The 25,000-nt window shown below is 38.5% G+C and overlaps 3 protein-coding genes across 6 annotated transcripts in view; 2 read left to right on the top strand and 1 right to left on the bottom strand.

Moving 5' to 3' along the window:
• The window catches only part of LOC129764910 (nuclear receptor corepressor 1), a 167,435-nt gene that overhangs the window by 116,400 nt on the left and 26,035 nt on the right, over positions 1–25,000 (top strand). The gene's annotated exons all lie outside the window — the stretch shown is intronic.
• Positions 4,260–5,707, top strand: LOC129764919 (uncharacterized). Its single transcript, XM_055764569.1, has 2 exons — positions 4,260–5,311; positions 5,389–5,707. Exons 1-2 carry the CDS (start codon positions 4,630–4,632, stop codon positions 5,415–5,417), a joined length of 711 nt encoding a protein of 236 aa, XP_055620544.1. The 5' UTR covers positions 4,260–4,629; the 3' UTR covers positions 5,418–5,707.
• LOC129764917 (uncharacterized) lies at positions 15,961–18,760 on the bottom strand. The gene is made up of 2 exons (XM_055764563.1): positions 17,017–18,760; positions 15,961–16,951 (listed from the first exon to the last, which is right to left on the bottom strand). Exons 1-2 carry the CDS (start codon positions 17,977–17,979, stop codon positions 16,436–16,438), a joined length of 1,479 nt encoding a protein of 492 aa, XP_055620538.1. The 5' UTR covers positions 17,980–18,760; the 3' UTR covers positions 15,961–16,435.

Raw genomic sequence — 25,000 nt, 5'->3', positions numbered from 1 at the left:
TTATAAACAAAGGAGACGAAACAAACAAGAGAGTGCGCTCGATGCAATTCCTACGACACAATCAACAGAAGCGGTGTATGAAGGAATACATTCTTTTGCGAGACACTATCGTGAGCAACGCCGACACAGCCTTTGCTATTGTCATGTCAAAACACAATTCATTTTCATGATATTACAGCATGTATTCGTGAAAATGATAATGGATTTTCAGGTGGAATAAGCACGCTTCTGGAACAAAAATTATATATTAAAATTAACTCTAGCGTATCGAACATGTGTTCAATGTAAAAGGTGTACTCTTTTACATTCTCTGCAGGTGGGGTAAAATCTAGAACAAAAATTGTATCTGATAAGGATTTCATATCCATATAAATAAAAAAGATTCAACAAATGTGATGCTAAACGCATAACTCAAGGAAGGAATCGTCCGATTTGGGCCGTCTTTATTTTTTTGTATTTGTCTCTGCCCATAGATGTTAAGGCGAAAAAATATTATTTTCTTTGTAAATCTTCGAAGGAAAATGGGAAAATTCGGAAAATTTAATTTCCACATGTTCTTCAATTACATCGTGATAAGCGTTGTTATTCCATTTGATGTTTTCATTCCATTTGAAATTCATTTTGGTTCGAAAATGGTTTTGGATTTTCAGGTGACATAACACAATCCTATATCTTCTTTATCAGGAGTTGCGTTGGTGTGAAGCGTAAATGGTGATGGATTATCAGGGAAAGATTGTGATGGATTGTTAGAAAAAGAGGAAATTCTAAAACGGCCAATAAAAAGTCCAATCAATGAATAGGATTGAACCCATGATCGTGCTTAGTAAGAAAGTGTAAATGTTTGAATGTTTTCATATCAAAAATCTATTTTAGGCGGGACGAAATTCGCCGGGTCTGCTAGTAATAACATAATAATGACAGCTAGTGAAGCTGTCGAAAGCTGCTGAATGTGTGTTACATTCGGGTCTCTGGCAACCCTATCTCAACAAACAAAAATTGAGCCTAGGCAGCATAAAGCAGGGCTCGAGCTCAGGGAGCTCACTTTTTTTTCAACTGTTTGGAGTCATATATGTTCAACATTAGATTACGTTGGATAGTTTCCTTCGGCAAGCGATGTTTCGATACCCATCCGGAAGCTTTATTTGCGATTTGCACTGTGATTTCACTGCTGCTGGATCGCGCGGAGCACTTCATTTTTAATTTCAGGTTATGATTTCTATGCTCATGATTTTCTTTGCTGGCTACAAAAAGATGGCCGCATAGGATTCCCTTGGTTACATCAAATTCCCGCTGAGGCTCATCATTTCAAAATATGCGCTGGAGAGCCATCTAGTGTGCTCCTACGCTAAAACTTGGTTTGTTTTGGTTTGAAATCCGTTGCTGGATGTGCAATTTTGACGAAAAATCCACCTATAGGGTAACTTCGATATAACGTACATTTCATTTTCAAAATTGTACGTTGTATCGAATTGCACGTTATATCGAAGCATAATGAAGAACTCAGAAACGTAGGTTATATTACTTTATTGTGTTGCTGTTTGGGTAAGGTTAATGATAAAATTCAAGACAAAGCCAGCCTTTTTCATAATGTTTTGCTTCGTACTGTTGATTAAACCTTGATTCATTTAAAATCCTGAATCACAAAACCAGTTGTATTATGGGATTGGTTGAAGATACAAAACATGTTTTAGTTTAAAAACACAGATAATTCATTTTTCTTTCAGAAAAAAATATTCAAAAAGTTATTTCTTTACACTTTGAAAATGTGTACGTTATATCGAGTGACGTATCGAGAGTACGTTATATCGAAGTTTCCCTGTATTTGGACGCCCCTGCCAACGCAGATCTGTGGTGTAACCGCAAGGTTGACGTAGGACTATCGTTGATTTAGTGATCATTTGTTTGTAGTTGAATCAAAATCCATTCTGATTAATGAATAAATGAATATTTGGGGGAATCCGAAAACGAAAGCGTTACGTTGGAGGCACAAGGTTTTATGCATCCAATATTGGTTAAGAAAATATTCCACCTATGGGGAAAAATAATGTTCAGAAGTTTTCATGTTAATTGCACTTGATTGAAAAATCATAAAACGAAATGCATTTAATCGCAGTACTATATGAATAGAAAACATTAAAATAAACTCTTTCGGTTGCATGTAATTTTTAATTCCAAGGGGAACTGGCAGATTAGCTTTCAGCAACGATACCATCTTTCCGGTTTCTTTTTGTACGTTATAACGAGGGTATGTTATATCGAAGTTTCCCTGTATGTTATTTGCAACACATGAAGTTCGAGCAAGAACCCGACTCGATAAGATTCTCTATTTACAAAATACGAAATAGTGAAGGGTGATAGCAATTCGATTTACACAATAGGGTCATTATAGTTACTGAGCAAAGTCGGTAGCATCCAACGAACTTCGACAGTTATCATGTTTGCTATGAAGGTCATCGCGTTAGTACACTGTATTCTTTTTTACGCGATTTTTTACGTGATTTTGTTTTGCGTATATATTATTCATATAATTTTCGTTCCGAATTTTAAAAAAATATGTTTTTTGGGAAAAACGAATTTTAATTTTCAATTTTTTTAAAGTTTGTTTGGGTTTTTAGTGAAAGCTTGAACAATTTCCTACCACCACTACTATCAACAATTTCCTGCCACCATGTTGGGTAGCATCGATCGAATGGAATTTATCGGTGCAACTGTCATGATTTCGAGCTTGTTGCATACCTTTAGTTTACCAGACCATTGCATTGTTTGTTTCAGTTTGCATTCCTGATATTTTGCTTGAAAAACATTTCAGAAACGCCTCAAAATAAGCAATTCGCAACACATGAAGTTCGAGCAGGAACTCGAGTTGATGAAATTTTCTCGATTTACAAAATATGAAATGTTGTTCGGTGTGACAGTGATCGTATCGATCGCTCGATTCGATCGATTTGTATAAGGCATCATCTTATGGGGGATCTGAAAAATGTTGATGGCATTTGTATCACTCTTGTCAACAAACACTAGAAACCATCACTATTTCGTGGTTAACGAGTGCATATAATTTAAATTTTTTTTTGCTTTGGTATATGATTAAAATTATTTTATTCTGGAAAACAAAGTATATTGGATTCTTTCTTCAGGCGACTTTTTTGCGCGATTCTCTTGAAATTGTGCCATTTTTTACCCGATTTGCTTTACGCGATTTGGCACTGTCTATCGTGCCTCGTTTGTAAAAGAAATCATGCGAGTGGGCGCCAGAGACAACATTTTTTTACATGGTATAAGCTCGAAATAAGCTGTACAGGATGAACATATGCGCACCATTAACAAATGGCTACCGTTGGATACTGGGAAAACTGATGTTTTAGGAAATTAAGAGGCAGCAAGTAAAATTTTAAATTTACCATTACTCGATAAGATTATCTTATGAGTTAGGCAAACCATTCCATTCATGCTCAGAGATAGAAGTAGCTGGGAATGATGAAAGTATCAACCGTTAAATTTAATATTCGTTTGTCCACGTACATGACATATGTGGTGCTGATTCACATCCACTTGGGAAAAAACTTACAAAATTTTGAAACACACGCTTTGTTCGCGCCACGTGTAGCGAGCGCTTACGTGTTCTGACATGTCAGGACAAATAAATTGAAATCCTCCATTTTGTCAGCAACAGAAATTTTCCATTCACTACCCGAAGCAATTGCTCTCCATTTCATTCCATCGTATCACCCGCAACGTGCGAGAGCGAGACGAAATAAGTAGCAACATTACAAACGAACAGCACCCGAGCGAGCCGAGTCAAGCCGACAGGATAGTAACCCCACCAACTTCCGACAAACATAAAAGCAACGCACAACGTGATTCATGATCCCAGTTATTTTCCTAACCGCCAACGACAAAGTGATTACTAAATGTTGTGTAATGAGTGAAATATAAAGAGAAATTTTGGACTCCAAAAACTTGTGTTTTTCAATTTCCACAGTGTGCTTAGCCAGAACCATCCAACCGCAGTTAGCCCGGTTTATGCGCTAACATTTGGTCCTTCGAACCGGATCGGGTTCTGCTATCCTGTGGAATTGAAATAAATTTCATGAACAAGTGAATAAGTTGAAAAAACATTGAGTAGCAATTGATCAACTTATGTGGAAATATCTTGTGGTAGTGTTTCGGCGTGAAACTGCCAAACGTCGATAAATCCCTTCATTTGGAAATAAAGGTGTCGAAAGAACATTGCGTAGCAATTGATCGATATTCTTCTGCAATCAGTTTTTTTGTGAATTTGTGATAAGCATCATACCAATAAGCGTCTCTCGTGGCTTAGACAACGTGAGTTTTTTGCGAAAAAGAACAGTTGTGGTTTATTAACGTGAGGACTATAGATATTCGAGAAAAATGACGACACAACATAGCCCTGTTAAAACCACCAGTGCTGAAGGCTCTAAAATAGTTCCGTCAGGTACACAGCGCGCAGATGAATCTGCAAGTTTTAAAGGTTTTGCTGAATGGGAGCTTGCTATCGATTCTGGCAGCCAAAAGCAATTGGCGTCTGTATTTCGGCAACGTGAGCAAGTGAATCAAAAGATTGTTCGTGTGTAGAATGCGCTTATAGCTGCAAGGAATCAAGTCAGTATGGCGCAGTTGAAAACGTTCACTAAAAATATTGATGCGGCATACTCGGAGTTCAGCGGTTTCCACAGCGAGGTAATGGCGATTATTCCCGATGAAGCAATTCAATTTCAAGAGGAAATCTACAGTGATTTTGAAAACCGCTACAATTCAGTGTCAACAACTATCGAGGAACTACTGCAAGTTCATGTCACAGATGCAGGTGGTGCCCATAACAATCCAGCAGGTAGGAATCAATCTCCAATCATAGTTCATCAACAAGCACTCCGTGTGCCCTTGCCAACATTTGATGGCCAATACCGAAATTGGGCTAAATTCAAGGCTATGTTTCAGGACCTTATGAGCACCTCCACAGACTCTAACGCTATAAAGCTGTACCACCTGGAAAAGGCTCTGATTGGTGATGCCAGTGGTGTCATCGATGCGTCCACCATCAGAGATAATAATTATGAGCATGCGTGGCGCATTCTAGAAAATAGGTTCGATAATAAACGTCTTATAATAGATACACACATCCAGGGTATCAAAAATCTGAAACAGATGACGAGGAAATCATCCAAGGAATTGCGAGATCTCATCGACGAATGCACACGTCATGTTGAAGGTCTGCGCTTCATGGGTCAGGAACTTCTCGGTGTCTCAGAACTTCTTGTTGTTAATATTCTGACCTCCGCTCTTGATAGAGGTACGCGTGAAAGCTGGGAGAAAACATTAACCAAAGAGGATCTGCCTACTTATAAAAATACCATTGATTTCTTACAGAACCATCATTTAATATTGGAAAGATGTGAAGGAACATCTGTCGTGTCCATTGGTAAGCCAATGCAGCAGAAATTAACAAAATTATCGAACATAAGATCGTCTAATGCAATTACATCGTCATTTGAAGTCGTATGTGATTTTTGCTCTGAAAGGCATCTCAACCATATATGCCCAGTGTTTAGAAATATGAGCATCCATGAGAGGAGTGCAAAAGTAAAATCGACGAATGCTTGCTACAATTGCCCGCGCAAAGGCCATCGCGTTAATACATGTCCATCCGAACGAACGTGCAGCAAATGTTCTAAAAAACACCATACCTTACTTCACCTGGACCAGCCCATTTCTCCGAACCTAACTGTGTGCAGTGCCGAGCAATCAATCTCATATAATGAATAAAGGGTGTGTCACATCAAATTGCATCACGGAAAAAAACGCTGTAGAAATTTAATTTTTAGGAATTATATCTTCAGCTTTCGCCTTAAAATCAGATAAGAGTGTATAGATCACGTTGGTCATTCTTCACTGTCAATTTTTCGTAAATTTGGAAAAATGTCGTCGAACGAAAAAGAGCGTCGTGAATTAACCCTGTGCACTCATTTCGAGAATCCGGAGTTGTCACATCGGGACATCGGTAAGATGCTGGGAATCGTCCAATCCACGGTCAGCAGAGTACTAAAACGATACTTCGAGAACCTAACCATCGACCGGAAGGTGAAGAACGGCAAAAATGGATGCTCCGTCAGTGAAAAAGATCACAAGCGCGTAGTTAAGCAGTTTAGACGTGTTCCGAGAAGTTCGGTCCGGGATGTCGCCAATAAGCTGAATTTCTCAAGTTCATTCGTCCAGCGGACCAAGCAGCGAAGGGGCCTGCGTACATACAAGGTTCAGAAAGCTCCTAACCGCGACGAAAGGCAAAACATGGTGGGGAAGACGCGAGCCCGGAAGCTGTACACCGAAATGCTGACGAAGCCGCATTGCCTGGCAATGGACGACGAAACCTACGTCAAAGCGGACTTTCGTCAGCTGCCGGGCCTGTTGTTCTTCTCCGCAGAGGACAAATTCAGCGTTCCGGAGGAGATTCGCAAGCAGAAACTATCCAAGTTTGCCAAAAAGTACATGGTGAGGCAAGCGATCTGCTCTTGCGGAAAGCGGAGCGCCCCATTCGTGATGACCGGCACGGTAAACGGGCAGGTTTACCTCAAGGAGTGCCTACAGAAGCGCTTACTACCACTATTGAAGCAGTACGAGGGCCCGACCATCTTCTGGCCGGATCTCGCTTCGTGCCACTATTCAAAGGACGTGTTGGAGTGGTACGAAGCCAACGGGGTCACCTTCGTGCCAAAGGAAATGAACCCGCCCAACGCGCCGGAGCTTCGCCCAATAGAGAAATATTGGGCGATTATGAAGCAGGCCCTCCGGAAGAACCCAAAAGTTGTCAAATCGGAGGCGGACTTCAAGAGAAAATGGATTTCTGTTCAAAAAAAAACTACAACCTGACGTTGTACAGAACCTTATGGATGGGGTAAAGAGGAAGGTACGAGCATACGGGCTTGGGCTCGAAGTATGAATAAAAAGAAAATGCCAAAAGTTGTTTAATAGATTTTATTTTACTGTCTAAAATTTTCAAAAGGATCGGTCTACTGAGCGAATTTCTACAGCGTTTTTTCCGTGATGCAATTTGATGTGACACACCCTTTATAATGACGTATCATCAGAACCGCGATCACAGTTTCTCGAAAACTCAGTGAATACTTCCTGTTCCAGCATCTCGAAGGTGACAAAGCAAGTTTTACTTTTGACGGCTACTGTAAACATTCTCGACAGATATGGCAACCCGCATGAGTATAGAGCTCTATTGGATTCTGGTTCGCAGGTCAATTTCTTGACCGAATCTGTAGCGAGAACTCTGGATCTAACTGTGTATCCTACTAATATTCCTGTTGTTGGTATTGGAGGATCTAAAACGGTCATTAACAAAAGGACATGCGTGATAGTTAAATGAAATTACAGCAACTTCAATACAGAAATGGAATGTCTTATTGCAACTCGCGTGACTGGATCGGTGCCATCTACAAAGATCAATGTTACCAACTGGCGCATTCCATCTGGATTACAACTAGCTGATCCAAGCTTTCATACTCCTGATAGAATAGATTTATTAATCGGAGCTGAACTCTTCTTCGATATATTAATGCAGGGCAAACTTCGTCTTCGCGATGACCTACCATTACTACAAGAGACTGTATTTGGATGGGTGGTCACAGGTACCTACGAGCAACAACAACATGGAATACATTCGAATGTGGCAACAACTGAAGATCTTGTGCAAAGCATTCAACGTTTCTGGGAGATAGAGGATGTCGGATTGCACAACCGAAAAAGAAGAAGTTTGAAGAGCACTTCCAGCGAACGCACCGTCGTGATGAAACCGGGAGATTCATTGTGCAGCTTCCATTTAGAGAGACCGTAAGTGATCTGAGCAGCAACCGAGCTCTAGCCTTAAGGAGGTTTATGTTACTAGAAAAAAGACTTATTCGCCAACCAGAAATTAAGCATCAGTACTGCCGTTTCATTGATGAATATCTCAATCTTGGTCATTGCAAGGAAATCGATGAAATGAAGGATCCACCGAATACTCAAGCCTATTATCTTCCTCATCATGCTGTTCTTAAACCTTCTAATACAACAACTAAGCTCCGAGTTGTGTTTGATGGAACAGCAAAGTCATCTAAATATTCTTTAAACGATGTACTGAAGGAAGGCTCCACGGTACAGAGTGATATTTTTTCTATAATACTGAGATTCCAAAAACATCGTTATGCATTTATCGCTGACATTAGCAAAATGTATCGACAAATTAACATCGATGAAAATCAATCTCGCTTTCAACGCATATTCTGGCGAAAATCTCCTTCAGAACCATTAAAGGTATTAGAGCTCACTACCGTTACTTATGGGACCGCATCAGCTGCATACTTGGCGACTCGATCTTTGAAGCAATTGGCACAATGTGAGATAGATGCTTTTCCATTCGCTTCCGAGATAGTGATAAACGACTTTTATGTTGATGACGTGTTATCTGGAGCTGAAATTATCGAAGAAGCAGTCCGTTTACAAGGAGAACTGCAGAAACTGTTGGCGAAAGGTGGTTTTCCTTTGCGCAAGTGGTGTTCCAATTCACCTGAAGTTTTGAAAAATGTTCCAATGGAAGATCGAGAAATCTGCACTACATTCGAGGAACTTCTGTGTACGGATCAGTAAAAACGCTTGGAATATTGTGGGATCCAATTCCTGATAGTTTCCGATTTGAAGTCCGTGATGCCATACTTGACAAACTTGTCACTAAGAGGTATGTTTTCTCAGAAATCGCTAGATTGTTTGATCTTTAGGACTGGTTTCTCCTGTACTGGTACTTGCTAAAATACTGATGCAGCGTATTTGGACCTCCAAAATTGATTGGGACGACACGTTAGATTCTGACTTGCTCCGAGAATGGATTATCTTTAGAGACTCATTACCTGAGATTGCTGAACTGCGCATGCCTAGATGCGTGGTTGAGCCAAACTCCACTCGTATAGAAATACATGGATTTGCCGATGCTTCCAATAAGGCATATGAGGCGTGTATCTACCTGCGATGTTTTAAGAAGGATGGATCCATAACAGTTAGTTTACTGTGCAGCAAATCGAAAATTGCTCCGATAACCGAGATGACTATTCCCAGGAAAGAATTATGTGCTGCATTAATTCTGGCTCGATTGGTAGAGAAGGTTTCTGCTGCAATGAAACTATCCATTGACGATATCTATCTGTGGTCAGATAGTCAAATTGTGTTGTGCTGGCTGAAGAAGTCGGCTCATAAATTAGAGGTTTTCCAACGCAACAGAGTTATCGAAATTAATCGTTCAACAAATAATTGCGAATGGAGATACGTTCGCACTGAATTCAACCCAGCTGATATTGTTTCGCGAGGTCAGTATCCTGTTGATCTAAAGAAGAATCAATTGTGGTGGGAAGGACCAGACTTCTTGCACCTTAGGAACTATGATGTTGAAGCAGTGCCTGACATTCCTGATGTAGGTCTTCCTGGAATTGAAGAACATGTTATAGTTGTTACATCTATCTCCACTCAATATTTACCAGTGTTCGAAAAATTCAGCAATTTCCGAAAATTACAAAGAGTCATCGCTTATGTTCAACGTTTCATTAGAAATTTACGATCAAAACCATCGGAAAGAATCAATACCCCGTTTGTTATGGTTTCCGAAATGAGACATTCCTTAGAATACATCGTGAAGGTGATTCAAGGAATCGAATTTTCATTTGAGGTGAATAGTATAATCAATGGCGAGACACCAAACAAATTATCTTCACTATGTCCGATCATAGATGAAAAAGGATTGTTACGAGTTGGTGGTCGTCTTCAAAACTCGACTCTACCTTATGATGCAAAGCATCAATTACTTTTACCGCATGGTCATCCAGTTACCGAATCACTACTTCGCGCATTACATATCGAAAATCTCCACATCGGGTCATCAGGACTTCTAGCTACGGTTCGCCAGAAATTTTGGTTGGCAAAGGCAAAGTCAGTAGTTAAAGGGATCGTCCGCAGCTGTGTATCCTGTTTTAAAATAAATCCGAAAGGCGTTCAGCAATTGATGGGCAGTTTGCCGAAAAATCGTGTGGTTCCAGCTTTTCCTTTTGAATTAACTGGTGTTGACTACGCTGGTCCAATAACTGTGAAGGAAGGGAAACATAAGCCAAAACACGTGAAGGCTTACATCGCGCTATTCGTATGTCTTATAACAAAGAATATCCATCTAGAACTGGTGACAGATCTGAGCACTGATGCGTTCTTAGCCTCCTTGGATCGTTTCGTAAATCGAAGAGGTTTGGTGAAAACTATTTTTTCCGATAATGCAACGAATTTCACAGGAGCCGCTCGGGAATTGCATCTCTTGTATTCATTTCTCAAGGACGAATCAACGCAATCAAGAATTGTCGAATTTCTTCATCCAAAGGAAATCGAATGGAGTTTTATTCCGCCAAGAGCACCGAATTTCGGCGGACTATGGGAAGCCGGAATAAAAAGTGTGAAAAATCACCTGAAACGAACTCTTCAGACCGCTGTTTTAACATTTGAAGAGTTTTACACTGTGCTAACTCATATTGAGGCTATACTGAATTCTCGTCCATTATATGCACATTCAGATGATCCAAATGACCCGCTGCCGATAACTCCAGCTCATCTTCAGCTAGGAAAACCGTTAGAACCAGTACCAATACCTTCTTATTTAGACGTCCAATCAAATCGTTTATCTCGTTGGCAGTATCTCAACCTGTTACGGGACCAGTTTTGGAAACGATGGTCCAAGGAATATTTGTCCACGCCACAAACTCGTGTTAAATGGTCAAAGAAACGTCCGAACATACAGCCGAACATGATAGTCATCATAGCTGAAGACAACACACCTGCCCAAACATGGGAGCTGGGAAAAATCGTAGCTGTACACCCAGGTAACGACACAATAGTTAGAGTAGCAGATGTAAAAACTGCTTCTGGAGTGTATCGTCGTGCCACAAGCAAATTGGTTCCTCTTCCTATTCAAGACAACGAACAGTTAAGAATAATTGAAGCGAAGGAATAGTCACATTTCGCCCCGGGAGAATGTTCGCGCCACGTGTAGCGAGCGCTTACGTGTTCTGACATGTCAGGACAAATAAATTGAAATCCTCCATTTTGTCAGCAACAGAAATTTTCCATTCACTACCCGAAGCAATTGCTCTTCATTTCATTCCATCGTATCACCCACAACGTGCGAGAGCGAGACGAAATAAGTTGCAACATTATAAACGAACAGCACCCGAGCGAGCCGAGTCAAGCCGACAGGATAGTCACCCCACCAACTTCCAACAAACATAAAAGCAACGCACAACGTGATAGAGATGGGCAAAACAGTTCACTTTGATGAACGGTTCACTCGTTAACAGCTCATCAAAGTGAATCAGTTCTTTTGAACCGTTCTTTTGCTCTTTCGTTCGGTGGTATTAAGAACAACATAGAATGTTAGCTGGAACCCAACATCAATAGACAGCTATTAATTGATATCGTTGGTTTGGATAGTGTACGTATGGGTTTTATATTTTTGAAATTTAGTGGGAAAGCTAAGCTGCTTCTTCTTTAAAAGTCGCAAACTGTATGTGAAAATATGTTTATCGATCGACAAAAGTTTATGTAATAAATTGATGCGCACAACATATGTGCAATTTTTCATATTCTCTTTTTTGGACAACACACAGGTTCCATGTTAGATAATATTTCATAATGTTCATTCAGGGAAAAAAAACAGCAGCGATTTTCACTAACAATCAAACATACAAACAATCACGATAACACGTACACGCAATAGGCCAAACAATGAATTGAAATCCATGAATAAACTTTTTTCTCAACATGCCCTCACTATAAGATTTTATGTTTACTTCTTCTTCTTCTTCAATGGCACTAACGTTCCTAGAGGAACTTCGCCGTCTCAACGTAGTATTACTTGCGTCATTTTTATTAGTACTTAGTTGAGATTTCTATGCCAAATAACACGCCTTGAATGCATTCTGAGTGGCAAGCTCTAGAATACGCGTGAACACAGTGCAAGTCGGAGGAAAATTTCTTTGACGAAAAATTCCCCCGACCAGAACGGGAATCGAACCCAAACACCCGGCATGTTAGTTATGACGCTAACCACTCGGCCAAGGGAGCACACATTTTATGTTTACCTTATCCATGAATCGCCTCAGCTTCCCCCAGATTTTTGTTCTGATAATTAGGAAGTATAGAATGAACGCGGAATTGAAAGAATACATGAAATTGAAAAAAATATATTGTTTTGCTTTTACCAAACTACGAAAATCTAATTTATTTTTTAACCCAAAATTTAGTATACATTAACAAAATAAACTCTGCGGTACAAGCATTTTGCTCATAAATGACAATATCGTTTTATTTTCCTTACAAGCGTTCGCGTTATATTTATCCATTCTGTCCAGCGCAAATCAGTTCAGCTGCACTAGTTCGTTCGCAAACAGTTCGCCCGCAAACACTTCGTTCTCAAACAGTTCTTTCTCATACAGTTCACTCGCAAACAGTTCGTTCTCAAAAAAGTTCTTTCGCATACAATTCACTCCCAAACAGTTCGTTCTGAATCAGTTCGTTCTCAAACAGTTCACTCTCAATCAGCTCTGTCCCATGCAGTTCCACCACGAGACTAATGCAATTTAAATCCGTATGCAACAAGTAATGTCAATCAAACCATTGAACCGCGCATCCGTCGAAATTTCAAAGATAACTGTGTGCAATGAGCGGTCAAACTCTTGGCTCAACTGCTTTACAAATTGACAAGGAATGTAGAAATATACGGGTGATATGGAATCTACTGCTCGAAAGCTATGCCATCTAATATTGTGTATACATTTCCGTTTGGAATAAGTGAATTGGTTCGAAATTTCATCCCAGTTGCTGATTTTGACGTAGGACTACGTCTTTCACTAAGGGTGCCGAATCAGAAAACAGATCACGTTTTTATTTACTCACTGGGTATCTACACTCTGACCATCTACTATAAGACCACCCTGTTTTTATTTCGTTGCAACACAAACAGTTAGAATTTCAACAAGATACATTCATACATTGTATGCATTGATGCTTTTAATGAAGTATATTTAACGTCAATTTCGTTTGAAAGAGTTGTTTATTTATTTATATTGCTCAAATATGATAATTTCAGCTGTCCAGTTTCTATAAGACCATTTCCAAATTCATAAGTATTATCAATGAAAAATTCAAAATGATCGACCGATTCACATGTCAATAATTGGCAACCTTGTCTTTTTGGATAATAACCTGGAATATTCGTGTTGGGATACTATTTACAAAATTCTGCTGAACGGATTTCTCGATATTTTTCCATGTTTCCGAAGTTGCGACCTAGAGCTCTTCAATCGTGGTGTGCCGTTTTTCCCCAGTGTAGATTCTGTGTACAAGGATCCTCCTAAGATTTTCAACAGGATTCAAGTCCGGAGAGCGAGCAGGGCAGTCCAAAAAATTTAGTTTTATGTCCTTAATCCGTTGCTTAGTTTCTTTGCTGATATGAGTAGTAGCATTGTTTTGCTGGAATGTGATTTTTTGTGACGATATCAACGCAAAAACGGTAGGAGAGAGGATTCTAAAACATGTATGTAATCCTTGAATGATTTGAAAGCTATCTTGAACTTTCCGGTTGCACAGAATCCACCCCCCCCCCCAAAAACCATGCACGAGCCTCCACCAAAACTCCTGGTTGAAAAATACTGTTCCTTATTCTGTAAATCACGCCAGTACTCGTGGAAACCATCAGGACCATCCAAGTGGAACTTTTTTCGTCAATGAAGATAACCTATACATTGAAGAACTTTTCGTTATGGTATATAACAGAATGCATTCTTTTGGAAACATTCTTTGTGACAACATACCATGTCCCACTGTCGGTTCATGTGAGCTTTGACAAAATTCAGACGTCTCCCGATGTGAGATGGTGTAAGATGAGGAGCTTTAACCTTTTAAACCCTCTTTATGTGAGGATTTTTGACGTAGGACTACGTCTTTCATTTGTATACCGGGGTGTAAAATCAAAGTTTCGAAAACGAAAGCGTTACGCCGGAGACCGAGATTTTGATTGTTAATAGCTCCTAAACAACTGAACGAAATGGTATGATAAACACTTCATTCGAAAGATAAAATGTCTACGCGTTCTATACTTGTTACTTTCTGATCCAAAAACTTGTTTCAATAGTCTTAAAATTGTTTTCAAAACAAGCTCTTGAAATCACCAATCGGTATATAAGCGAGCGCCGCTCGGAAATCCATTCAGTTCTAATTGAACAGCGATTGGAGCATGTTGTCGTTGTTGTGGTGAAGCTCTTCGTTTATCATGAGAGCGCGAATGAACGGTGTCACCAAGAGCCTGTTTGTACACCTTAGGCCAGAAGGGAATTCATCAGGAGGAGAGTGATGCCGCAAACGGTTCCTCGGGAAGATCTCGAAGCAGCCGCTACACACACACACACACACACACATACACGCACGGAATTCTTTCCGGATGCCATTCAGCATCTAGAAAGATCCGGAAAATAATCTGCCAGTTCCTCTGGGGATTTAAAAATACATTCATGTGAAAGAGTTTATTTGAATGTTTTCTATCCATGTAACACTGTGACCAAATATGTTTCAATCAAGTGCTATTATCAGATGGTTATCGAGTTAGCATAAACCACTGGTGGGCTTCCAGTATCGAGGAAAATGTGGAAATATCTAATCGTTACTAAAAATAATCTGCCAGTTCCTCTGGGAATTTAAAAATACATTCATGTGAAGGAGTTTATTTGAATGTTTTCTATCCATGTAACACTGTGACCAAATACATTTGGTTTTGTGATTTTTCAATCAATCGCAATTAACAGGATAGCTTCTGAAGATTATTCTTCCCCATCAGTAGTATATTTCCGTATCCAATATTGGATGCATAAAACCTTGTGCCTCCAACGTAACGCTCTCGTTTTCGAAGTCCCCCAAATATTCATTCATTCAGAATGAATTCAGATCCAACAAATGATCTCTAAATCAACGATAGTCCTACGTCACCCTTGCGTTTATACCATAGATATAACCCACTTCCTGTTTTTACCAAAACTTGACAAATTGTCCCCCGAGTAACATTTAAATTGAAAAAAAAATTGCTTAAGCGCTTTTGAAGTATTCGAAGCTGTTCTAGCTATTTCCCGTTTATCCCGGTCAGAGAGCTTCGATTTACGATTAGCTTTGATTACGTCGAGTCTCTCCTTCTTACCGTATCCTTGAGGATTCGCCAAATAATTGAGCACTACTTGATTGGATTGTCTAATCCAATGAGCAATTTCTCTGATACCAACATTTTCTTGGTGAAATGCATCGATTTGTCTTTTTTCTCTCTCCGTGATCACTTTTCCCTTCGGCATTTTCCATATTTATTGATCAAAACAACTAAAACAACGGAAAATGTAACTGGTCTTTTAGAAACTTGACACTTGAAAAATACAAAAACATTCGTTTACGCTCAGCGCTTACACACACACATATGAAAATCATGCAGTGTATTGTAGTCACCAATACCTACACACTAGAATATAAATTGAAGCATTGTTTGTTTACAATGACACAAAGCAGCAATATAATCACCTGGTATTATAGAAATTGGACAGAGTGTAGCATTGCAATCAACACATCGAGCCGAGCCATGGCAAAGTAGGCTTAATCTTAATGTTTTTGCCACATTATGTAGGAAAAAATCAAGCTGGGCTATCATCGCCATCTTACAAGGAAAATGATTCTTCAGCTGGAGTGCTGTGTGATTTGGTATCGCGTTCAAGTCGCAAAACTGTCTTCAATTTTTCAATTTGGTCGCATGTGGCCGGATGCGAGGAGGACCGTTGGGACACGATCAATAGTGCAATGCGCACATTGAAATGAAGTAAGAAATTGCGACATATCACCAGTTTGTATGTTGTTCTCGCAAAGGCAAGAAAGAGTCACTGCTTCTAAAACTGCTTCTACAGGACCAAGGCTTAATGACTTACACTTTTCAGGCTCACCTAAATTTTCTAGTAAATAGAGATTTCTTTGTTTTTATAAATAACATCCGAAATGATAATCAAGCAAATTTAATAAAATGAATGCGTAGTCTTGCATCCTAAGCGATAGTGTTTTGGATACAACCCCCTATATATTTTTAAATTTTTTTTTCAATCTCGCATTTATATTCCTAACTAGCATTTTTTTCCGGATTACAGAAAAGAAACAGTCTATTTTCAAAATACATTCAAATATTACGATTAGTCAGTCAAACAATCAGTTTAGGCTTAGAGTGAAATAAAATTATTTTTTTATTATTAGAGTTGATATGTCACGAGCTAGCATTTTGATTTTTGATACCCTGTATATGTGTAATGACCGCTGCATACTTGTTTCTTCTATCAGTTTATAGAATGTCTTCGTCAGCATGACACATTTTTCGGTGTTTGTGTACAAAGTAATAGCTAGGAAATTTACTCCCGCATGTTTTACATGGATAATATTGCACATTCATATCGAGAGGCTTAACCTCGCGCTTTGTACCGCCACCACCACCACCACCGCTTCCATTGCTGCTAGATTTTCCAAACTTTGTGACCGTTTCCTTTTCCCCGTCACTAGCGACAGTGTCGTCCACTGTTGTTGCTGCTGCATTGGAACCAATCTCTAGAGAGAGAGGAATCAAATGCCTCTTCGCGTGCTTTTGATAACAGTATTGTGATTTGAAGGTATGCTTGCAATACACACAGCTGTAAGTTTCGCCAGCTGATGTTGTTCCTGCGCTATTTGTGTTGGGTGCGCCACTTTGCTGTGAGCTTTGCGATTGGTTGTTGTCCTGGCTGTTCTCATCCTTGTTACTGCCACAGTTGTAACTTTCGGCCGAAGATAGATTCTGTTTGTGTTCGTTTATGTTCCGCACCATCTGTTGGATTTGGGATAGAAGATAAAGTGAATACTTTGCAGCAATGCTATTTCTAATTCACTCACCTGTTCATGAAACGATGAGCTCATATACCGCGAAGGGCTGTTCGATTCATTTGCCAGGCAAATTGTGTTATTGTTCATACCATATCTGTCGTTAAGAACTCGACGGAATCGCACCGGGCCATCACAACTAGCAATATCAATAATTACACTTTTGTCATTCGATGGAGAATTTTTCGCGATGGCAGCTAAAATACATTCCGATTTATTGGAGCAACGTTTGAGCGATTTTGATTGGCGCTTTTGGTTATTTGAGTCTTTTATAGATTTTGATGTTTCGCTTGATTCATTATTAGTATCATCGACTGGTTTTAATTTTTCCGTTATTTCACTTGTGGTGACTGGTGGGGGAGAATTCCTTTTGCTTTCACTCAGTTTGGATACACTTGCTGTTCCAATTGTCGAAAAACTTTTAAATGGAGTATGGGTACTCGGTAGTAGAATGTGTGAGGCAGGAGGGGCAATGAAGTTCAAACCTATTCCCGTAGCTTTGCTCGCTATCGGTCGCACCACTTTCCTATTCTCCAAGTCACTGATAGGTTTGGGCTGATTGTGACTGTTGGATGCTCCAGCTGTTGCTGATATCGTATTCAGTCCCATAAAATAATTTTCTGTTTGTGTACCGGACAAAAAAGCACGACACATCTCCAATGCTCGTGGCATGTGAAGTATATGTGTAGCGAGTAGGACACCAAAAATGTTTTCTATATTCAAGTCTAAAAATCCCGTATACATATAAGTGAGAAGTGGTGTGAATTGCTCTGCGGTCACATTGGGGACATAGATTGGTACAGTTTCCACGCTTCCTGTCGAATTGTCAGAACGCACAGCCGCTCTCAGATAGCCACTGTGGGCGGAAACTAGTGCACTGTGTGCAGCATAACGGGTAAACGGTGGTGGCCCGACTTCAATGATTGTATCTGGTGGCAAGGCTGTCGTGGGAGGCGCTAACCAATTTGTGAACATTTTTTTATTTGTTCTCGTGGTTATTTCAGTTTACTGTCAAACACATTGGTATGTGAGAGCTTCGGCATACGTAAAATGATTTTTGCAATTTAGGTATTATAATTGGTTTAATTGGAATAATATTCTATTTTTTGCCAAATTCATTCAATCCTTTTTTGTCCTGCCCGAGCAGTCATGTTCAGTGATATGCATTATTTTTGCATACACCGCTTGTCGAGGGCTTGCACTTTTTTTTGGGCCTCCAACTCCCCAAGGCTTCGAGAATGAAACTCGAATCACTACTGTTCGCGAATTGGATGCTGTGGATTGGATTAAATTTCATTGATTTGTTTCAGTCCAACTGCTGTCTTCTGGATTCCGTTTGTCTGGTTTGTTGTTTTAGTTTCGTTTTTGCACCGTTCATTTTTTCAGAACACTACAGTCACGGAAAACGCCTCAGGAAACTTTTTCTTTCGTATCAATTGCACTCAATTTCACACTGTAATAATTCATTGCAAATCAATTTCGATTGGGCTGTCAAATTGTTGCAATCCGTGATTCGCAGATTATCCGAAAACAATCTAATTATATAACATTAATGCAATTGGACGTTGTCATGCACACATTATAACTGCTACTATGTACTTAATAATTAATCACAAGATGGTCATGTAACTTCCGTGGCGATTTCCAACCGTTCAAATCCTTTGCGTATGTTTATTAAACACTACATCACAGAGTGGCAGATTGCGCCTCCGAACGCCCCGAGAAACAAAGAAAAACACCGTGCGAATCGCATAGAGTCACTTCAGCGAATGAGTGAGCGAGGATCATATTTCATATCGCAAACCGTCGGTGACTAGGGTGGAAAGCGATGATTGTGTCGTTATGATCTACCATTTCCCGCGCTGATTCGTATCCCTTTTTTCCGTTGGAGAGAAACTCTCGCGTGCGGAACCGAAAATAAAGTGTCTCTCTTTTTGTTGTTGGTGGTTCCCTTGGTTGTTTATCTTTTATTAGGTGCGCGGTTTTATCCTTGTTTTCCATCCGGATGCTCAATCAATCGAATTGTTGATTGATGCAGATTGTTTCAATGAAGTTAGTTATGATATTAAAAGGCAATTTGGGAAATGGAGTGATGCCTCGAATGTGTTTGATGCAATCTGCTATAATTGATGTGCACCAAAGGAATCTGTACAGATTAGATTATGGGGGATATCCGCTGCAACAAGAAAAACGAAACTAAATTGCTATAATCAAGCATTCTTTATTATCCGCTAATAGAGTTCATCTCTCTAAAACCATCTCAAGTCACACTCTCGCCAAACATTCGCGATAAAATATGCTATCAGTAAAAACAAAGGTAACCAAATAGGAAAAGCATCGGTAAAACAAATACGCGGGTAGATTGGGCAGAATCGAAAGGGATTCGATGAAGGCAGCAACAAGATACGGATGATATTCTGCTGCCGCGCGCACAGTGATAGCAACGTGGAAACCCAAGAGCCGTTCAAGAAAGATATAATGTTCTCGTGCTTTTGCTGCCAGTCGATAGAGTTGCGATGAAGTTTCTTGTGTACATTTTCCGTAGTGATTTAGATAAACACAAAAAATAAGCGGCGGTGCAAAAGGAGGAAAAGCCGCAGGAAACGAGCAAGCAAGTCGAAAAAATTGAATTAAGTTGAAAGTATTTGTGTTTCAATTTAATTCGTCATTTTTCTGCTGATGGAATAGGTCCAGTTTTGTGTGCGGGGCTGCTGTTTGGGCTGTAGATACGTATTCTTCCTAATGGCAAAGGTCGTTTTGATTTATTAGAAAAAATGCAAATAAAAGTTGGCAGTCGAATATCAGATTCCTATTAATTTTACAAGCGATAGAGGGAATCCACAGTTACAACTTACATTAATGTATGCCGGAATTATTTTGCAGAAAAATATATAGAGAGTGCTGCTCATGACCAACGACAATGTTAATGGAAAAATACGAAATTATTTGTTTCGATTCACTTGTTTACCGTTCTAATCTATTTTAGAATACAGCGCGGACTCGATTATATACAGTCTTCGATTACTTTTCACTGTATATAATCGAATCCTGTATATACTCGAGTCAACAAAAAAAAAATCGTTTTTTTATGCATATACACTCGACAAAAAAAAGGAACAGAATGCGAAGTCGGAAATTTCAAGTGATTTTTGACATGCTGTTTCTTCGTGAAAAATCAACGCATATCGATGGGATGCGCACCATTTTGAAGCTACAACTTTCAGGTATTATAATATTTTACGTACATATTTTTTATCTTGGTGTGTGTAGGTGTAGTGGGCAACAAAGAAAAATCGATTTTAAATTTCTTCCCGTTATTGTTGCCCACTACACCAACACTTACCAAGATAAAAATGTGTACAGAAAATATTCTAATACCTGAAAGTTCTAGCTTCAAAATGATGTGCCTCTCATCAATATGCGTTGATTTTTCATGAAGATCAAAAATCACTTATAATGTCCGACTTCGCGTTCTGTTCCTCTAATTTTTGTCGAGCGTATGTTCCGTTTTTTGAATATAAAAGAGGAATTTAATTTTTGATTCATCCCCTTGAAATCAGAATTCACCTTTCTCATCCTATTTGATGAAAAAAATAATGATTACCCCACTGTACATACTAGCCACTTAAATTTCACTTTAACGTTGAAAGGTTACATTTTTGCTTGAAATAAGTCATATTTGAAATGAAAAAAAAAACTTTTTTCAGACTGTATATAATCGAGTCTAAAATTGTATATAATCGAATCACATATAATCGAGTCCGACCTGTATATCAACATCTTAGAATCAACTTTTGAATAGAAATTTCTGATGACCCTAAGAAGAACTAATGATTGCTTCGAAGAAGCGGTTGAAGATGATTGATTCTCGATTCGTTCTAGCTCTCGCGAGAACAATACATAAGCTTTTTCGTTTTTGTTTCATTTTTGTCAATGCGCACTGCACTGTATATGCATCGTGAAAGTTATTCGTCTTCAAGGGGATAAAAACCAACATGTATCACGGCGTTTTTTTTCGTTGCTAATGCAAATAACGGCCACAGACGCTTATATATTTGTTCCGCCACACTCATTATCTACCTTTGACAAAGCATGAAATCAGTAACGCGTATTTGTGATGCAGTCATACACAATACCTCTTAATCTGACGATATGAAAACCGATTCAGTGCATCTTTTCATCGGGCCCCTGCGGTATCTTCCTTTCACAACACTATCGACCCTAACAGACTTCGAGTCGGCCTCTGTGTGAGGTTGTTGGCTGGTCGCTGCTTGAAACAAAAATAAAATGAAATCACAAGTGAACTTTCCTTCAACACTCACCCCGGTGCAATGGTGGAGCTTACGTTGCAATACAGTGGAACCCCGATTATCCACGAGCGGATGATCCGCGGTGCGGATTATACGCGATAGCGAATTCCATAGTGAATCCATAGTCCTTTCCGGAATTTGTCAGTGAGTGATATTTTTGTTTGTGTCATGGCTTTCACCATTGGTGTACAAGACCTTGTAGATGGATAGTTTAATGATTTCTGTATTGATAAAACATAGTTTTCATGATGAAATTTTTTTTTCATGCTTCGAACTAATTTTTAGTCCTTTATTGCGTTATCCGCGATTTTCGTTTTCTCGATTAGCTAGCCAAACTATTCCGCAGATAATCGGGGTTCTACTGTATTTTACTTAAACGGCGCGCTTTTCATTAGAGTGCTATTAATTTTTTCAATAATATAAACCATTTACGAATTAGGGAACTGTAATGTACAGCAGATCAAACAAATCTCAAAGAAATTTCGATTCAATTAGTATGCATGTTGCATGTTATTAATGTTAAAACTATTTCATAAATACGTAACATGTTTTTTTTTATTAGGCACCTTTAATGTAGAATGGGTAACCCACGTCAAAAACAATATATTTTGACATAAACTCGATAGGATAATTGAATGTAATTTTCATGTATAAAACATTTAAATATACTTTGTCGCAATTTGACACAACCAAAGAGGCGTAGGACTACACCAAGGGTTGTCAATTTAAATATATTGTTTTATTTTGATTTGTTCAATGTTTTTGATAATGTATCTTGTGCGTGAAGCAATCTACCAGAAAATGAATTAGTTGACTATTAGAATTAATGTTTCGGTTCACTTTTTCAATTCATTCACTCTAGCCTTGAAAAAGGTCTTTTAGACACCTTCGTCTGTCGGATGCTAATTGAATGTCTGTTAAATCGTGAAAAATGTTGTTCCTTGGAAAAGGTTAATTTAGAAAACTTACGCTCAACTCTCTGTCTTGAGATATGCAATTTTGGACGGCCTAGCCTCTGCCGCCGACGACGATTGGTTACTAACTCAATGACTGTCGAATCGTAATTGATGTGTTGCGTATGCACATATTGTGCTACCAAAATTATCAGTTTTTAACCAAAGAACACAGCTCTCACCGCTGGAAAATTCCTTTTTCACACTCGGTTTCAAATGCACTGCACTTTGACACCACTTTTAATCCGGAAATAATGCATGATTTTTTTGGGAATTCCAATGTTCTATCGAAAAAAGTCACCAGTAAGCACAAACACTTCTAAATTAACACAAGTCAAGAGGGTCACAATAAAATTACAAAAATGTATTCGCTTTTAATTGTTTCGTTTCGGATGTTACTATAAAAAAGATCGAATTTTTTGAAATGGCCGTGAAAAGGGTCGATAGTATGTGTGGTTTTATGGAAATAGCTGGGATGGTTGATTCATGATTCATTATTGAAGGTTCTCGCAAGAACACTATCCAAGCTAGCCAAATGTTGAAATTTCTTCAGTTCAGTTTCAGTTTTTTCTAGACACTGCAGCCACAGGTGATTCTCTTTTGTACAAACACCTTCAAATCGATTTCGCGTTGAACGCAGCCGCTGTTACTGTTGTCTAGCAGCTAGCTTTTGCCACCAGTGACTGACGTAGCAGTCAACGTGTTAATCGGTACCATTTGAAGAGCACAAATTGGACCAATCAAAACGTGGCTCTTAACGCTTTTGGATAACACTTCATATTTCGTGAATACTCCGTTCATTGTGATAGATGCGTAGAAATATCTTTGCTATCTATTAAGGGGGTAGTACACTGTAAACATCAGAAAAAGTATGTGATTTTGGCAATTTTTTTCAGCCAGAAAATAAATTACCATGATTAATCTGAGATCACATTTTAATTTGGTATATATTACTAACCAAACAAAAAATAAATTGGTGTCAATTGGACTGTCCTCTGAATAGCCGCGGTTTGTTGAACCTTTGCAGCCAAAACCTTGTAAACTGGTGGAAGTTCTACAAGTTTTTCTAGTGGATCTTTTTGGAGTGGATTTTTTAAAAATATTAATTTTTGACTAAATGGCGTAATTTTTTATAAAAATTAATGCGTTTCTGCCTCAAAAATCGATACATAAACATTCACCAAAATTTTTATTTTTCTAAATATCAAAAAAATCCTACTAAAGATGACAGAAAATATAGTGGAGAATCTGGGAAAAATTATTTCAGCAAAATTGGATGGACCGTTCCGGAGGTAGAACTCCCACCAGTTTGAAAAATTTAGTTTCGAGAAAAACGCGTTTTCAATTTTGGATCCGTGTACCTTACACAAAGACTTAGGTCCACTAATTGACTTGTAACTTTTGAACGGAGCATCGGACAAACCTGGGACAAAAACTACAGTGAAGGAGTCATCCCAGAGAACAGACATTTTTTTAAAAGTTTTTCAAGTTTCCATAGTGTACTATCCCCTTGAGAAATACTCGATTTAGAAGCATTCGGAATCTCTTATTTTTTCCTACTTGTTCGGTTTTTAGATTTTTATTTTATCTCCTATATAGTCCGGTTAGACGTAGTCCTACGTCAAAATAAGTATGGCTATGGCTATAACACTTAATTTATTGGGTAACTTATGTTGGATGTGGGCACACAATCGTAAATGTGATTACCAATAATTGATATCATTTTTTATGTGAACATAGTTTATATAATGTTCTATTTACTAAGGTTTGTTGAACTTTATGCATTTTCTTCTCTTTTGCAAATTTCGCATACAAACGACATTATTTTGAATTGAAAATTTTTTGCGTACGTATTTTTTTTCAATTGATAAATGGAGGGTTCTTATTGAATTTAATATTGTTCAGTTTTTATTGAATTTACAATATATTATTTGATGAGCCTTTAGTAAGGGTAATATATCTCATTTGTGATTGTTTTTGATGAAAAATCTTTGCTTAGTTGTCTCTTTTTATGTGATTCGGTCCCAAGCTATTCTGCTTATTGATTTTTTTTTTGCTCCACATTTTTTTTTCCCGAGAATTTATCCGAGATTTTGAGATATTGATTTTTTTTGTAAATGTCTTCTATGACATTTAGATTTTGCAAATGGCCCAATAAGGCCATTTGATTAATAAAAAAAGAAGGAAAAGATAGTCACTTTTATCAATTTCAATGGATCGGTGCTTTGAACTAATTATCCGTACTAAGTACTTTTATTGGTGTTAAATTTGCAGCTGTTCGAAAAATCGAACAAAATTATTTTTAATTTTCAATGGCTGGTTAATGGGTCAATGACCATTCGTATCGATTAACGTTTGTTAATGAAGGAACAAATATTCGATTAGTTGATGAACAATTATTTGTAAAATCAGACATCACTAGGTGCAAGACTGAGATTGATTACAGCAAGGTCAATATTTATATGGTGACTAGCTGACCCGTCAAACTTCGTCCCGTCCAAAATTGGCATCCACGTTTTCTTATTAAGCGCACGTTCATGGGTATAATCGCAGAACTGTTCATTGATTGATCTTCTAATCTACCTTTTAAAATTATTTTTTACTATAACATTTCAGTACTTCTAGCAAAACTCGACATTACAGTGTCAGATTATTTTCAGACACAATTCTCGTGCAAGATTTGTCCGTTACATGGAATAAATGTAATTATAGAATAAAGACAGTCCTAAATCA

Source organism: Toxorhynchites rutilus, chromosome 2 (genome assembly GCF_029784135.1).
Source record: "Toxorhynchites rutilus septentrionalis strain SRP chromosome 2, ASM2978413v1, whole genome shotgun sequence".
Classification (NCBI taxonomy): Eukaryota; Metazoa; Arthropoda; class Insecta; order Diptera; family Culicidae; genus Toxorhynchites; species Toxorhynchites rutilus.
Note: the sequence above shows the minus strand (reverse complement) of the source record. Positions and strands in the feature narration are given on the sequence as shown.